General features: G+C 36.5%; 1 protein-coding gene across 2 annotated transcripts in view; it reads left to right on the top strand.

Moving 5' to 3' along the window:
• mfsd11 (major facilitator superfamily domain containing 11) overlaps window positions 1-17414 on the top strand; it is a 67279-nt gene extending 49865 nt beyond the window's left edge. The window contains exons 12-14 of one of the 2 annotated variants that reach the window (XM_043714651.1): window positions 33-168; window positions 364-559; window positions 17251-17414. In XM_043714651.1, coding sequence (XP_043570586.1) covers window positions 33-168; window positions 364-525 — 298 coding nt within the window. In that variant the 3' untranslated portion in view covers window positions 526-559; window positions 17251-17414. Of the gene's footprint in view, window positions 1-32; window positions 169-363; window positions 6075-17250 lie in introns of those variants that run through there. The other variant, XM_043714650.1, reaches the window with a different exon arrangement.
• Window positions 17415-17450: the final 36 nt, after the last annotated feature.

Raw genomic sequence — 17450 nt, 5'->3', positions numbered from 1 at the left:
AGCTTGTAATTTGTTTCATTTTAACTTCACAGCAAAATCATTGCCATGGTTTGCAGTTTCCTCCTGGGACTAGGTGATAGTTGTTTCAACACACAACTCCTTAGTATAGTAGGATATATGTATTCCGAAGAAAGTGCTCCTGCGTTTGCTGTCTTCAAGTTTGTGCAAGTAAGAGTGAAAAGCTTTCTTGTGCATGTACTTGATCTGAGGGTAACTGATAAATACTTATAACAAATATTAATTATAGCAATACAAGGTTTGATTTAATTTTCAATGTAATGTTAAAATATTTTGTTAATCCTCTACATTGAAGTTTCTACTTAGCAATATACTCATTGAATGTTATTTTTCTGTCTCCACCAGTCTATCAGTGCAGCAATAGCATTTGGCTACAGCAATTATCTACTGCTCAAGTGGCAGCTGCTTATCCTTGGTGTGGTTGGATTATTTGGCACAATCTCTTTCATCCTAGTGGAATGGAAGACAGAGGCACATTCTCGTGGTTTCAGTTATAACCGCATTTAATCAAGAAACTGCATTTTCAAAGACCCAATGATGCGTAGGTTTTTAAAGCTTAGATTTATTTTTAAATACCACTTTTACTAATGTTTTTTGAGAAATTTAATTAGGTTGTATGAAAATATTTCTAAATGTAGTTTTCAATCAAATCTTAAATTTACCATAATCGTATCAGACCAAGGGCCGGTCTCATCAGAGAGAGATGACTGGTGGTGGTTTAACCTGAGGGCCACCAACTTGGATGAGCAGAAGGCTTGAGAAGGGGAGTCCTTCATAATAAGCTCAACCGGTGTGGAAATTGAACTCACACTGTTAGCCTCAATTTATGTTGCAAACCAGCTGTCCAGCCAACTTAGTTAATTGACCTGCTTATTTGTGGCTAAAAGATAGAACTGGAGTGAATGTTATAAAGCCAATAAAGTGAAGCTGGTTACTGAATAGCTGATGGAATATAATAACCAAACATTTCTGCTGCACATAAATTCTGCACTACAAGAAATATGATGAACAAACTAAATCTGAATCATCTGAAATATTGACTTCACTGATTTGAAATACCATTTTAAGCATTTCCTTGTAGTGATGTAGAATATTATTTCATATCCAAATTATGGTAAATTGCCAAATCTTATTTATCCATTTATTTGAAATAGAAAATTCTTTTCATAATTAACAAAACTTGAAGAAATTTCCAGTTTTTTAAAATGAAATCAAAGCACTTTCTTGAAATCGAGAATCATGGTTAGAAAATTTTCTTTTCACCATGCTTCACCTCATCAATCTTTCTGTTTTTTTTTTAAATATACATTTTGCTGGTAGGTACTATATGAAGAGTACCAACTAACAAAAGCATATTGTTTCACATCATTTCAAAAATATTGTCTGCTATTCTAAAACTTATTAATTCAACATGCATATTTGTACTGTTTATGTAAAACTAAATATTTTTGTGGTAAATATTTCCAGTTTGATCATTTTTTGAAAATACATGTTTTGTGCAACTAATTCCAATGTGATACTTCAAGTGGAAATATAAGTGTTTTCTGATTATTAATGATTGTGACTAGAGTTGGAATGATTTACTATGAAAATGACCAAATTTACATTGTGCTAGTAATGTACCTTCAAATGTTCAGGATTTGACAAAAAGATAAAAGTTGTCAGTGACTCGGTTAATTTCTAATCTAGTATGAAATGTTTCTGTTTGCTGATGGCTTTCTACGAAATAGTTATGTAAAGATCAAAAGGGAAACTTTGCTTTGAACTAAGGTTTAATAAGAAAGTAAAGGATTACATTTTAAGGGTTTTCTGACTGTTTACATTTAACCACTCTCTTTTAAACTAATAGGTTGTTATATTAATGTGTTAATTTTTTCTCATTACAATTTTATTAATCTGTCTAATTTTTGTAGATGCTAAACCATATTCCATATATATATTCCATATTATATACATATTCCAGTAAGATTCCATACAATCTTTCTTGGACAGTAATTGATCAATGAATGCTTTCCACAATGACCTGCTGACCTCTATCAGTTTGTCTGCAGTTACTGTATCGAAGGTGCCAATTTCCTCAATTTAATGTTGGGCCTTAAAGTTGAACAAGTTGATTTTGCAAAATTCTCTTTGTGCAGCGATACCAATTAACTTTTCCACTTGCCCACATGGAGAGGTCAAAGACTGTGAAGGAGCATTTTTTTCTCTCAGCAAGCAATAATTTAAATTGTACAAAACCTGAGCTTGATAGAACTGAGTTTAGTACTTTGTGATCGTATATATGGGAACCAATTTATTGAAGAAAAATGGAAGCATTATTGATGTGAACTAGAACTGAAAGCTGACTTCCCAGGAGCACTCTAGATTTTAGGTACTTAATATCAGCAAATGTATGCATAATGTTTTATTTATTTTCTATTAATCCATCACTAACTGATCTAACTAGCTAAGTTTTTATGACAGGATCATGTTGCTGCATTTCTGAAATATGTAGCCCGTATCTCAGCTGAAATATGTAAAGCTGTGGCATTTGATGCTCACGTAGATACTTAGAATCCCTCTAGTGTGGAAACAGGCCCTTCGGCCCAACAAGTCCACACTGACACTCCAAAGAGTAAACCACCCAGATCCATTCCCTTATTTGTCGACATATATTGAATACACAAACGTTTCTGTTTTAAGCAGTTACAGAACTTGACGCTAATGTATTCTGCACTTATAAAATAACATAAGTTTTATATTCTGATATTAAACTATGCATAATTATTAATTATTTCTGTCACATGTTAAGTATTTAAATTAAAATAGATTTTTCAAATAATAACTTACTTTTTTAAATACAATGGATGGAATATTAAAAGTCTTTTAGCAATGAGCATTAAGCATAAATCTGAGCTGTTGCACATTGTTTTTGTTATTATTGAAACATTTGAACATATTATTAATAAGAACATTAATTTTCCATTATGGTAAAAGAGGGTTGCAGATTGAAATAAGCTGGTAAACTTCAATTCAATCCTCAAAGCAGGCTAAATCTGATGTGACATGAGTCAGATCACCTGTGCATTGTCACCATAACTGCCGAGTTGTGAAGGTTGATCAAGCTTTTCTCCCCCACTAGGAAATGCACCAGGCATGACCAATAGCTATCATTTCTTGGTAGCAAACTCACCTCTGAATCACTCAAGTGCCATGTTGGAGATTTTAAATACAAAATTTGAGTCCCTGCTCTGCTGTTGGGGGTGCCACCATTCTGGTAGGGTGTTAAACAGAGGCCTCACCTACCTTTTTCAGGCAGATGGGAAGGATCCCATAGCATTTTGTTTTTTGAAGAAGAAGAGTTTTCTACCTCTTAATTAGCAATACTAAAGTCATTAAAATCAGATTATTTGGTTATTATCATCTTGCTGTTTGTGAAATGTTGCTGTGTGCCATTTGGATGCTCTTTTTTGCATTGCAGTAATGACTGTTTCATGAGTGTAATATTAATGCCAAGTCTTTCACTCTTGTTCGAAGCTGTAGAGATTGAAACTGATTACTGATGTCAATGGTGTACCCAGGTGTTTGATGACCAGTCCTTTTAAGTGCTAGTATTTTAGTTTTGGGTATAAATTGTGCAGTATTTACAGCATCCTTAGTCTTTCACAATCAATGACCATTGGGCTAATATTTTATTAAAAGACAAGGAAGGAAATGTAAGCTAAGGAAAGTGCATCTTTCTGCACTTGGATCTCCTTGGTGTCAAGTAAAAATACTGTCATTTTGACTGTACCTTTCTTATGTTTTCCATTTTATCAATTTCCTTGGATGAGGAACAAAAAAATTGAAAACTCTACATGTTTTGTCATTTTATACCTTTGTTTACTCTCTTTAGAAACTTGAATTCTTTTCTGTTTGCCTTCAGGATTCTTGGACATAAAAGCAATACAGTAAAAGTTATCATTTTGTCAATTTTATCTGGAGTGCAACTATTTAAAGATAAAAATCTCAAAATATTGCACTTGGATTAGTTTTTAAAATGTTTTGTCATTCTTGTTGGCTTGTTGCTTTCTAATGCATTTTTTTTTCATTACAAATTCCCAAAACAATTGAGTGGACCATTGATTTAGTGTCTGACTAAAGTTGCATTGTGTTTTTTGTAAAAGCTGCCACTTCTCATTGGAAATAACTACAGGAACTTCTAAAACAAAAAGTTTAAACTATAGAAGGCTGCATCACTTCTCTCAAAAAAAAAACAAAGCAGGGCAGCAGTTTTAACAAATTTGTGTGTCTTGAGTGAATGGTTGTTTTATTTTCTGTCTGTCTGAAAAGAAGCACTGGGGTAATTCTGTTCTCTTTTGAATAGTGTGATGGGACCTTCATTTTCTCAACTGCTGAAACAGATAAATTAAGCCATAGTTTAACTTGTTTTGCACTTTTGAGGCCATCCTGTAGTGTTAGCCCAGACTATAGCCTTGAATTTTCTCTGTATTTCTATTCAGGGACCAATGTATCCTAGGCATACACCAATTGTGAGATCTAATAGATCATGGTGATCGGCATAAGTGAGTTGAATGCACAACAAAAATCACTCCCAAATCACTATCTTTTATAGCTGTTAAAAAATCTTGGCAAGGATAAAGCTCGCTTAGTTCCCATTTTACAAATTTCCTGGTCAGAAACTGTTTTTAAAATTACAAGATTTTCAGATGCAGTAGAAAATAGTTTTTTTTTTGACTGGTGCTTTATTGAAATGTTTTGATCTTTCATTTAAATTTATCTTTTTGAATACCTGCCTGTCATTTTGTTTCATGATGTATTTTTATAACATAGGACTAAATTACATTCAAAATTGAGAAGCTGTCCCCGTGTAGGTTATAAATCTTTGCAACTATGCACAAATAATGGTTGAATGGCTTGAAAGTTCTTTTTCACAGTTTAAAGAAGGAATGTATGAAATGAAGTTAATATTTCCTTAGATTTTACTCAAGCTGAACTGTATTCACTTTTATATTTTGGCATATTTTGATAAGATGAGCAAGATCGACATTGGCCGAATGGATGCAGATTGCATCCACTTGGGGAAATTCAGGCATCTGTTGAACTGAAGTTTGAAGCTATAATTGAGCAAATATGTTAACTGATCTTAAGCTGACATCATTATTGTAGAAATGCTATTTTAGTCACTACCTAGAGAAACAATTGTCTATGTCTTTAAAGGTCCTTAAATACCAAATATAGTTTTACCCATCTGAAGTTTCAATGTTATACTGTCCTAAATAGTGATTCTTGATTAGAACAGAATTTAAGCGACTCAGGAACCTGTTGTGGTTTGAACATGTCTTGTTTCCTGTTGTCTTAATGCATTGAATTAAGTTCAACACCACACTTCTGTTTGCTTTGTTTTTATACAGTAACTGATCTTACTGTATGCACCAGTTGCATAAGATTTAAGTTTTGGTAAATTTCAGGAGTTGTTCTGGCAATGGTGGGGAGGGGAACAATACTTTGCCAAATTTTTTTCAACACTCAGGCTCACAGTGGAATATAACGAGGAAATGGTTATGTCTACTTTCATACGTAAGGCCTTGAAAATGAGACTGATTGATTGATTGATTTTCCTCAGTTGGACCAGAAGATTCACAATACAATCTGTTCCCAACAATGCACATTAAGCTTAAGAAAGTTGTTTGGCATGTAAAATTTGTTCGTTTCAGATGAATAACTGTACATTATAATTCATTAGATCTCTCTTTCTATGGTGTCTGGAGAATGTCACACTTATACTCATGTATTTTGATATTTTCAAGCAACTTACAATTTGCACTATGTTGCACATTGTTGTAAATTATTTATTTTGATTCTGATGTCTTTGTACTGCTCTGCTGTCAAATCTTTGTCAAATTAAATTTGTTGGTCAGTCTGCAATACTAAGACGAAGTTTGTTTTAAATGTGTTTTGGTGTGTGGATGGTGTGTACACTCATTCTCCGTGTAAAACTCTATATGGGTAATGTTTAGTATGAAAGTGTGCAATATTGAAATTTTATTTAATGCAATAAAGCAATTTAAACTGGATAAATTGCTGTGTTTCCTTTATTTGAAATAAAATGTGATATTTGATTGTAATAAACCCATGTTTTCTGTGAATTAGAAACATGTTAATCCACTAAATTATGAAGTCAGCCATATTTGTCAAATAACCAAATTCTTACAAATGATCCATAATGCAAATCATCTTAATATATACCAGTTTTGAGTGGGAGAAGCAATATCAAAGTCTGAATGTGGAGAAATTAGAAAATTAAGCAGACACAAAAAGTACTTTCTGAACAATTCTAATGTTTAAAGCTACAGTGAAATGTATTTTGTTTCATAACATTGTGTTAAAAACAGTAGAAAGGAATGTATTTTAGTTTTTTAATTCTAATTCTCATAAGTTTTTAATATTGAACAAGTTATTGAATGGAAAATTATGAACTGAGCTGAAATGGATTTTTATCAAATATTTTAAGTCTGACTTCTGTTAAGTCCTACAGACCATATAATGTTCTGCGACAATGTAAAGAGCTCTGCCACTGAATTAAATGTATTCTGTATTCTATGAATTTCCTTCACTTTCTTCTCTCTTCAATTCCTTCGCCTATCTGGATACGCTGTTCTCTGGATGTGAGTTTAGCCAGTTAACTCAAATAGCAGCATTCATAAATGAACTGCAATTAAGATGGCTTTGAAGTTTAGGAGTGTACTAGATAATCTGACCACAAAATAACGTGACACTAATATTTTAGAACTATTGCTCCTTAACTGTAGAAATTGTTATAAAAAGAAATTCAATTAAAATATTGTGAATGCATGATATAACTTTCAGAAACATGGAATCTAACCTTCTGATGATGATGTCCTTTCCAAGAGTAGAAAACCAATTTGATTACATTTGGACCAACCTCCAATGTTTTTCTAATTTCTGGTCTGCTAATGTAGCAACAGTACATAAAGATTGCAGGGCAGCACGGTGGCTCAGTGGTTGGCACGACTGCCTCACAGCACCAAAGACCCGAGTTTGATTCTAGCCTCAGCGACTATCTATGTGAAGTTTGCACCTTCTCCCCGTGTCTGTGTGGGTACCTTCCGGGAGCTCTGGTTTCCTCCCACAATCCAAAGATGTGCAGGTTAGCTGAATTGGGTATGCTAAATTGCCCATTATATTCAGGGATATGTAGGTTAGGTGCATTAGTTAGGGGTAAATATAGAGAATATGGTAGAGGAATGGGTCTAGCTGTTTTACTCTTCAGAGGGTCAGTTTGGACTTGTTGGGCCAAATGATCTGTCTGAAATGTTTCTAAACTAAAATTTGTGTTTTAATATTTAGTGATAATGTAGTTTATATTTTAGGAATTCTGTGTACGCAATTTCTTGTCTGACGGAATTTGGCAAGGAAGAATTCATTCAGTTTCTTGTGGATATCATAACTGAGAGTTTATAAGATAATGTCATCCATTCTGAACTTTGATATAAGACAACTCGAGGCATAATTAACTATTAGAATAAAGATCTCTGAACATCATTAACTATTAAAATGACAGGTTGTAAACCTGCATCTGTTCATGAGAGGTTAAGTGAAAGGCTCATCTGCTTCTATTAATTTGTTTAAATATGTGTTTATTTGTGTTGGCTTGACATTTCACCTGACTATTGCAGAACATTAGCTAACATTACATTTGTATTAGTATTGTCTACAGATGCTGAAAATCTGTAACTTCCAGTATTGACTTAGTGCTGTAAAATGAACAGTTCTGATGTCAAATTTCAATAACAGTACTTGATCAAGGTATTTTTTTAAAGGAATAATCCAATTTGCTACATGGCATGGAAGCCACATGCTATAAAATAATGTGACACTAATATTTTATAACTATTGCTCCTTAATTGTAACAATTCTGGATTTGGTTTGTTTGCTGAGCTAGAAAGTTCATTTTCAAACGTTTCATCACCATACTAGATAACATCTTCAGTGAGCCTATGGATGAAGCACTGCTGATAATTCCTGCTTTCTATTTATATGTTTGGGGTTTTTTGGGATTGGTGATGTCTTTTCCTGTAGTGATGTCATTTCCAGTTCTTTTTGTCTGGATGGCAAATGGGATCTAAGTCAATGTGTTTGTTGATAGAAACACTATCAGCAAATACATTGCATTGGACTCAATTTACCACCTCCTGTGAAAAAGAACAGGAAATGACATCACCAACCCAAAAAACCCAAACATATAAATAGAAAGCAGGAAACATCAGTGTTTTATCCGGAGGCTCACTGAAGATGTTACCTAGTATGGTGACGAAACGTCCGAAAATGAATCTTCCAGCTCAGCAAGCAAACCTACATTCAGAACCTCAACCTGAGCTACAAATCTTCTCAAAACTCGCTAACTGTAACAATTGTTACAAAAAAAATGGAATTAAAATATTATGAATGCACTATATAACTTTCAGAAACTTGGGATTTGGAATGTAGACCTTGTAATGATAACATCCTTTCAAAGAGTAGAAAACCACATTTGATTACGTTTGGACCAAACTCCATATTTTTCTAGTTTCTGGTCTGCTCATGTAGCCGCAGTACTTACATATTGAAGTGAAAATGGACTATCAGTATTCAACTTATGTTATTTTGACTTTAGTACCTGAGTCTGTCATGAGCTAAATGAGTTTTAAAAGGGCACTATGACCTAAAATGTCTCCTGAGATCACCTGACAAACCCGTACAATCTACATGACCATGCAAAAACCAGCTGCATCAGAATTACCATTTCCATCAAGGGACACTGAAATACAGGCTTCAGGCTATTTGCACTTTTTGTTTTCTTCATTTTTGCATGGGAGCTTTCATATTGGAATGAAAAAAAAGACAGACACAGACACTATAATTCATAAAGGAACTTTACTAACTCTGTGTGTTTGATGTTACATTTTCTCATTTTTCATCCCCAGGACTAGTGGATGACACATGAATAATCATGCCAACAAAAGGTGTTCAGGTTCTTTTCTTTGAGGTAGTCATGGCCGGGGACTTGAGTTGTATGAATGTTACTTGCCATTGTCAACGTCTTGCTGAACATGGACATGGGATGTGTCACGAAGGAATTGCAAATGGTGCTGAACATTGGATAGTCATCTGAACACCCCCATTTTTTAAGATGGGGTGAAGTTTATTGATGAAGCAGGTGAAGGTTGTTGGACCTTTAGAACATTACTGGAGAAGTTCCTCCTGTTAATATTTTGGGACTGAGGTAATTAACCTCCAACTACTTAAACCATCTTCTTTTGTGTTCAATATGACCCAACTGAGAGTTTTCTCATGGATCTGCATTGACTTCAGTTTTGCTAGAGCTCATTGACACCCACTCCCGTCAAATGTTGCTTTGATGTCCAAGATTGGTCATTTCACTTCCTGTCTTGAGTTTAGTAATTTTGCCCATTTTCAGAGGCCGTAATGTCAAAGTGAAGAGTTGTCTATTTAAGACCGATAAGGAATAATTTTTGTTCTCCAAAGGAGGTGAGTCTAAGGAATTCCTTACTGTAAAAGGCTGTTAAGATTGGGTCATTAAGGCTAAGATAAACAGATTTCTAATTGTTAAGGGAATTCAAGGTTATGGGAATAAAGCAGGAAAATGGAGTTGAGGATTATCAGATCAACTATGATCTTATTGAATGACAGAGTGAACTCAATGAGTACAAGCCTAACCACTCAACCTCTCCTACTAAGCAAATCCTTCTATACCTGGAATGAATTTGGTGAATGTTCTCTGGACTGGCTTCAAACTCTTTAATTTAGATAAGGGAATCAGAACTTCACAATAGTCCAGGGGTGGTCTGACTTGTGTTTTGTGTAGTTTTAGCTCAACATGACCCTCCTCTTCCTCCCACCCCCCCCACACATACATACACACACATTCCTGATGAAGTGTTTATGCCTGAAGTCGACTCTCCCTCTCCTCAGATGCTGCCTGAGCTGCTGTGCTTTTCCAGCGCCACACTTTTTGACTCTGATCTCCAGCATCGGCAGTCCTCATTTTCTCCTAATCCTTATTTTTAAGCTCTATTCTGTTAATAAGGGCCAACAATCTGTTTACCTTCCCTATTACCCTGCACATGAACGTAATTGGAAGTTACCCATCTACCGCCTTGCTTCAAGAAATATTTTGAATTGTCGTTTCATGTACTGTCACAGGATAGTTCAATGCCAACTGATTGTTTTGACCTGATGTACCAAATGCACCACCTAGTGGGAGATTTTGGTAATTAAAGAATTATGTCAGAACAGAATAAAACCAAGGAAGCATTATTTTATCCTATTTTTGTTCTTATCTTTATTTTCAATATTTGTGATTATATGATCTGATTATTGGCTTTCAGTAGTAGTGATTGGGGGTGATCGGAACAACAACATAGAAAATATGACGATAAATACTGTGATATGAAACACAAAGGAAGTATTTAGTAAACTGTATTGCTAATTTGAAATCTGTACTCATTTAAGGGAATGATAGTCTCAGCCTTTTGAGAATATCATTGTCTAAGATGAAAGCGAAATAAAGCAGATGCCAGAAATCAAATGAAAATGGGAAAGTTCTGTAAAGGCTCAGCAGCTCTGACAACATCTATTGAGTGAGAGAAAGACTTAGGTACAGTCTGACAAAATTGACTGAAATGCTATGTTTTTGACTTTTGATTTATTTGTTTATCTAAACTACACAACATAGTACTATGCAAAAGACCATACACTGGTGAGCAACATATTCTGGAATGATACAGTGCCTCATTTACATGCTTGCTGGGCACTGCCCTTTGGTTTGAGATTAGATTCCCTACAGTTCTTGTCCTAGTGTTTGGGAAATCTTTTTAGGTAATATAAAAGCAGCCTCTTTTCATCTCTACTCCCAGCTTATATCCATCACACTTTCCCCCTCAACCACACAGATACTATCTTTCCTCTCGACTGTACCTTGCAAATCTTGTGAGCGTTGCAGCAACAAATATTGATCGGAAGCTCTTAATTTATTCCAACGTGAATGTCAATTCTAGTCTAATAAGAGCAGATGGATGTTCCAATATGATCCTCTACTTAATGCAATCATATTTCCTTTTGTGGAAACTAAGTCACAAGGAAAACTTAGAACAAATTGAAAACATGCATGAAAATGAATCTCTACCTAGTTTCTTAGCCCTCTCTAATGTGATGCCTTTTCATAACAGTGTTTTCTTGTTTGTCTCATGTAAGAGATTAATTTCTTTGAGAGTGTAAGGTAAAAATGCTATATGCTTTCTCTAAACATTTGTAAACAGAAATGAATGAAATTGCCCTGCCTGCATTGCAATCTAAATACATATTTGGTAATAGATTGGAATAAGCCAGAAAGTGTAAGAGAAAGGAATGTTTGAAGTGAAAAAAATGCTGGAAATTCAGAGCTCATAGCTTGAAAACAAAATTAAATATGGAAGAGACGAGACTGAAGTTGGTTAAACAAGCAACGTGAAAGGATTGAGTGTCACAATGCATACTAAACAATATGTAGCGGCTGTGACATTTTATCTTGCACTCTGTTCTTTTACCCTGATGCACTTGTGTTGTACAATCTGCCTGTAAAGCACATAAGACATTCAGGACAACACTTTTCACAGTAGCTTGGTTCCCATGACAGTAATAAATCAAAACAAATTAAATATGTTCATGTATTTTATTCCTGTGTTCTGAATGTTACTATATAATAAATTGATAAACTTCCACAATTCAAGAAATAATAGTTGAGATGAGCTCTTTATAAACAGACTAATAAAGGAATCTTTAGAAAATGGATGAGATTTTCTATCAGTCAATTTGACTGAAGATGTAATTCATGTATATCTCATGACTAAAATTATCATTAGTGTACTTGGTGTGTTTTTTGTTGCATGGAAATCTATTCGAAAATTAAGGAGATGTAGAGACATTTTTTTTTAAAAAGTCTTTACAGAGACACTGGGATCACTGCCAATTGGGGCAACCACTTTTCCCACTGAGAAATCTTCCATTTCAGGCCATATCAACATTGTATAAGCACCATTCATTGTTTCATACCTTTAGTTTTGCCTAGTCTCTGATGTCACAAAGCTGGTCCCTTTTTTCGTAAAGCTATTCCTTTTCTCAAGGATACTGTGCCCTTGATTTTTTTCAGAGGGGTTATAAACGGACTGGGCTCCAATTAGACTAGTTTGCTACAGAGATGAAAAGGATTTTGAGAGGCCTTTTGTTTGAGACTTAAGGCCAAAGTGGTCATGTTTTCAAAGTGACCTATATAATGGAAGGGGAGTGGTTAGCTCTCTAATCCAGAACTATTTGGGAGTTCAGGGGACTGTGTGAACAGGCTGTCTCTCTTTCTGCCCTTCTAACTTCAACATGGAAGCATCTGTTCCATTCATTTATACTGTGTTTTATAGGGGTTTGCTTAGTTGGACAGTTGTGTATATTCAGAACAGCATAATTAAGTCTAGTTTGGATAAACTGAGTTCTATGCGGGTTCTTTATTCTGTTCTTTGTGTTTCATTATGTAGTTTTATGTTTTTTTCTGTCTGTTTTAAATCTAGTAGTCAGCCTAGCAAACTTACTCTGGGTAATTGTCACCTGTATACTTACCGAAACAAATTGGAAAGTTATGGTCTAAGCTGCTTGCTTAAGAATTTTTTAGTGGTCTGGCCTAGTCCATAACACTGATTATTCTGGGTGCAAGGCAATTAGTAAAAGCAGTAGTATTAAAAAATGGTACTTCACAAGAAAATACTTTCAATCTGGTCTTATGAGCATTTGTGGGGCCCACTGGTTGATTAGAACGCTGTCTTTTGTTCTTGTTGCCAGACTTTGGTCAACAGAAATAGGTTATCTCCTCTTCTGATTGCAATTCTGATTGTTATAAGACTTTTCTTACACTGAGTTCAGCCTTATTCCATATTAGAGAAGTCAAAGGTTTATCCTTTCATAGAGTGAAAAGCCAACTTAGCTTCATTGATGGGTTTACTGTCATTTTATTATTGATTTGATTCATGTATTAATATTTCTTAATTGCCCATTACTGTTTTGGAAACTGACATGATCCTCATGTATGGCATTTTTGTTATTAGGCAAGATACCCTTTAGCGAACATATTTGCATGACATAGTTCTTTATCTTTACTGATGTCTTACTATAAAGCATGGTAGACTGAAGCGATTATCCAAGCTTCCACCATCATTCATAAGTGAAAATTTAAATTGACTAAATTATGTTTCACTCTTTGACATTTTCCGAATTCACGCTTTCACACTAACATACAAGTACACCTTTGGTTTCAGTTAGCCTGTCATGTTCCCCTGTCTAATTTTTTGGGGGGCACTGTTCCATTGATATAAAAATGGCTGAACAGTTTGAGTACAAAACATAGTAGTCTCATGAGTCGAGAGTGTGGATTCCTGAGGAAAGGCTTATGCCCCAAACGTCGATTCTCCTGCTCAGATGTTGCTGACCTGCTGTGCTTTTCCAGCACCACACTCTCAACTCTGATCTCCAGCATCTGCAGTCCTCACTTTCTCCTATGGTAATTTCATGAGCATGAGAATAAATCAGATGGTTTTTATTTCAAAGTTGTAATTCTTTCCTGCGTGCATGGAACTTTGAATACTGCAGGGATGTACTCAAACATATATTTGCCTATATTTAAATGTAAGACCATAAGACATAGGAGTGGAAGTAAGGCCATTCGGCCCATGGAGTCCACTCTGCCCTTCAATCATGACTGATGGGCATTTCAGTGCCACTTACCCGCACTCTCCCTGTATGCCTTAATTCCTTGCGAGATTAAGAATTTATCAATTTCTGCCTTGTAGACATTTAACGTCCCAGCCTCCACTGCTCCGTGGCAACGAATTCCACAGGCCCACCACGCTCTGGCTGAAGAAATGTCTCCTCATTTCCATTCTAAATTGACCCCTTCTAATTCTAAGGCTGTGCCAATGGGTCCTAGTATCCCCGCCTGACAGAAACAAATTTCCAGTGTCCACTCTTTTTAAGCCATGCATTATCTTGTAAGTTTCTATTAGATCTCCCCTCAACCTTCTAAACTCTAATGAATAAAATCCCAGGATCCTCAGCCGTTCATCTTATGTTAGGCCTACCCTTCCAGGGATCATCAGTGTGAACCTCTGCTGGACATGCTCCAGTGCCAGTATGTCCTTCCTGAGGTATGGGGCCCAAAACTGGACACAGTTTTCTAAATGGGGTCCATCCAGAGCTTTATAAAGTCTCAGTAGCGCATCGCTGCTTTTACATTCCAACCCTCTTGAGATAAATGACAACATTACATTTGCTTTCTTAACCACGGACACAACCTGCAAGTCAACCTTTATATGTCTCAATGTACTAAGTAGAACATTAACATAACATTACGATAGTACCTAAGATTAGTAGAAAAGCAAGATTTGCATTTACAAATTGCCTTACATCACCTTTGGATGTACTTGAGGCATTTTGCAGTCAATGAAATGTTTTTGAAGTGTAATCATAATGTAATATTAGAAGACACAAATTCAAATGTGCATACATAAAGGTTCTACAACTCTGCTATAGGAATTTGTGAAGCTGAAAAGATTCAGAAAAGATTTACAAGGATGTTGCCAGGGTTGGAGGGTTTGAACCATAGGGAGAGACTGAATAGGCTGGGGCTATTTTCCCTGGAGCATTGGAGATGGAGGTGTGGCCTTATAGGAGTTTATAAAATCATGAGGGGCATGAATAAACAAGGTTTTTTTCCCCAGGGTGGGGGAGTCCAAAACTAGAGGGCATGGATTTAAGGTGACAGGGGAAATATTTAACAGGAACCTGAGGGACAACTTTTCCACGCAGAGGAAGGTGCGTGTATAGAATGAGCTGCCAGGGGAAGCAGTGGAGGCTGGTACAACTTCAGCATTTGAAAGGCATCTGGATGAATAGTTGAATAAGAAGGGTTTAGAGGGATATGGGAAAAATGCTGGCAAATGGGACGCTGGTTGGTGTGGACGAGTTGAATTGAAGGGTCTGTTTCGATGCTTTGTATCTGTATGACTCTAAACAGCAATGTGATAATGACTCTGCTGCTCTTTGACCTCACTACATTGGATCTTATGTGATCATGTGAGATGGGGCATGAGGTGTGTATTGGTTGGAGAGCACCTCTGGGCCACCCGGACGAACCAACCCAACCACCCTGTAGCACAGCATTTCAACTCCCCCTCCCACTCCACCGAGGATATGCAGGTCATTGGACTCATCCACCGCCAAACCACAACAACGCGACGGTCGGAGGAGGAGCGTCTTATCTTCCGACTGGGAACCCTCCAACCACAGGGGATGAACTTGGACTTCACCAGTTTCTTCATCCCCCCTCCCCCCACCTTGTCTCAGCCGAATCCCTCCAGCCCGGCACCGCCTTCCTGACCTGCAGTCTTCTTCTTGACCTCTCCGCCTCCATCCTACTCCGACCTATCACCCTCACCTTGACCTCTTTCCACCTATCACATTTCCAACGCCCCTCCTCCAAGTCCCTCCTCCCTACCTTTTATCTTCTCCTGCTGAACACTCTCTGCTCATTCCTGAAGAAGAGCCTGTGCCCGAAACGTCGAATCTCCTGTTCCCTGGATGCTGCCTGACCTGCTGCGCTGTTCCAGCAATAAAGTTTCAACATTGGTTGGAGTAAGTCTGCTTAAAAAAATCGGAGTCCAAGGAAAGTGCCTCCAGTTACACTGAAGTTTCAACTTTGATTTTGTGCTCAAGACTCTGCAATGAGACATGAACCCCACAAACTTCAGATCCAGAACTGAGCATTAACTGATGTCATTTTTACAGTCACATTCTGCAGTTTCATTCAATTAATCTTGCAGCTTGTACTATTGGACACCACAGCCAAATGGTTGTCCTGCAGCTGATGTTATATTTGGAACTGAGGAACATTGACAATATTTGACCTGACCTTTGTGAGGCCATTTGTCTGTGAATTACCACCTTGGTTTTCTTTGACTGCTGAAGCTGACTACAAATTCAGGATTCACAGTAAATGGGAACAAACATGGAAATCATGATGTTGCAGACTGCCACTTGCTGCTTTGTGACAGCTGGTGGTTTTTACACTGTACTGTAGCCAATTCATACCATCCACATCTCTTTCCTTTCCCCTCACCAAGTCACAACACCAACCAGAACCAGCATGAAATCAGTAGATGTTGTAAGAAATTATCCTCTTCCACTCGTGTTACTGGTAGAAACCACATATAAAGTTATTGCATTCTTCAATGAGAAGTAACTTCCAAATATGTTAGATTAAATGCATTCAATATTATTTGACATGGAACAATATGCATGGTTGCAGGGCAAAGCTCAAGAATGCCACTGATTGAAATGCACATTTCAAGAGCAGTGCAGACATGATGGACTGAATTGTCTCTTTTCATGCTGTAAATGTTCTGTCGTTCTGCAAGATTTTAAAATAATTTCAAATTTATTACTTTTTAAATTTCCTGTTTGGGCTGCTGATGAGAATTGTTTCATGTGATTAGCTATTTGGACTGTTCAAGATGACTGGAGCTCCACTCTGAATCCGCATCAAAAAATGCTGCAGTCAATTTTATTGTGAGATGAGTCAAGTTCCAGTCACAAAAATTGCAAGCTATTTCAAAAATGTCTTCTCTCATATCAATGATGAACATCTTTGTTTCACTAGGTGGAAGTGAGTACTGCAGATGCTGGAGATTAGAATCAAGAGTGTGCTACTGGAAAAGCACAGCAGGTCAGGCAGCATCCGAGGAGCAGGAAAATCAACGTTTTGGGCAAAGGCCCCTCATCAGGAATGTTTCACTGCCAGCCCAATTTGTCTTGCTTTCGTCTGGCAGTAAAAGATATTGTTTGTACAGTACAGAGCAGCTACAACTTCTAAATATCAATCCTTTATAGTCTCACATGTAAATATATACAATTAATACTAACTTGCTTCAGTATGTTGATACCATGAAGCAAATTGAAACTAACTTTTGATTCTTACTCATTTCAACTTTAGAGAATTTGTATGTCTGAAACTTTAAATGTTGCACAGTTGGTTCATTAATGTCTATTTTACTCAAAATATCTTAAACAAATTGGATGTTTCTGAAGTAGTTATTTGGTAAATTGCACACTTTACTGATTTTAGATTTGACAGTTTTTCTCCTGTAAACATTTCAGATCCGTTCATGGGATTTTGGTGATGTTCGCTTGGCCAGCATTTATTGACCATCTCTACTGGCCCTGGAGAAGATGGTACTGAAGCTGTTTTCTTGAGCACTGCAGCACACTGGAGAGGCCTCTATTCTATATTATATAAGGATAACCCCCCCCCCCACATTGCTGTTAGGAGGGGAGTTCCGATGTTTTGACACAGTGAT

This window comes from Chiloscyllium plagiosum, chromosome 24, assembly GCF_004010195.1.
Source record: "Chiloscyllium plagiosum isolate BGI_BamShark_2017 chromosome 24, ASM401019v2, whole genome shotgun sequence".
NCBI lineage: Eukaryota > Metazoa > Chordata > Chondrichthyes > Orectolobiformes > Hemiscylliidae > Chiloscyllium > Chiloscyllium plagiosum.
This window is presented reverse-complemented; position numbering and strand designations above follow the sequence as displayed.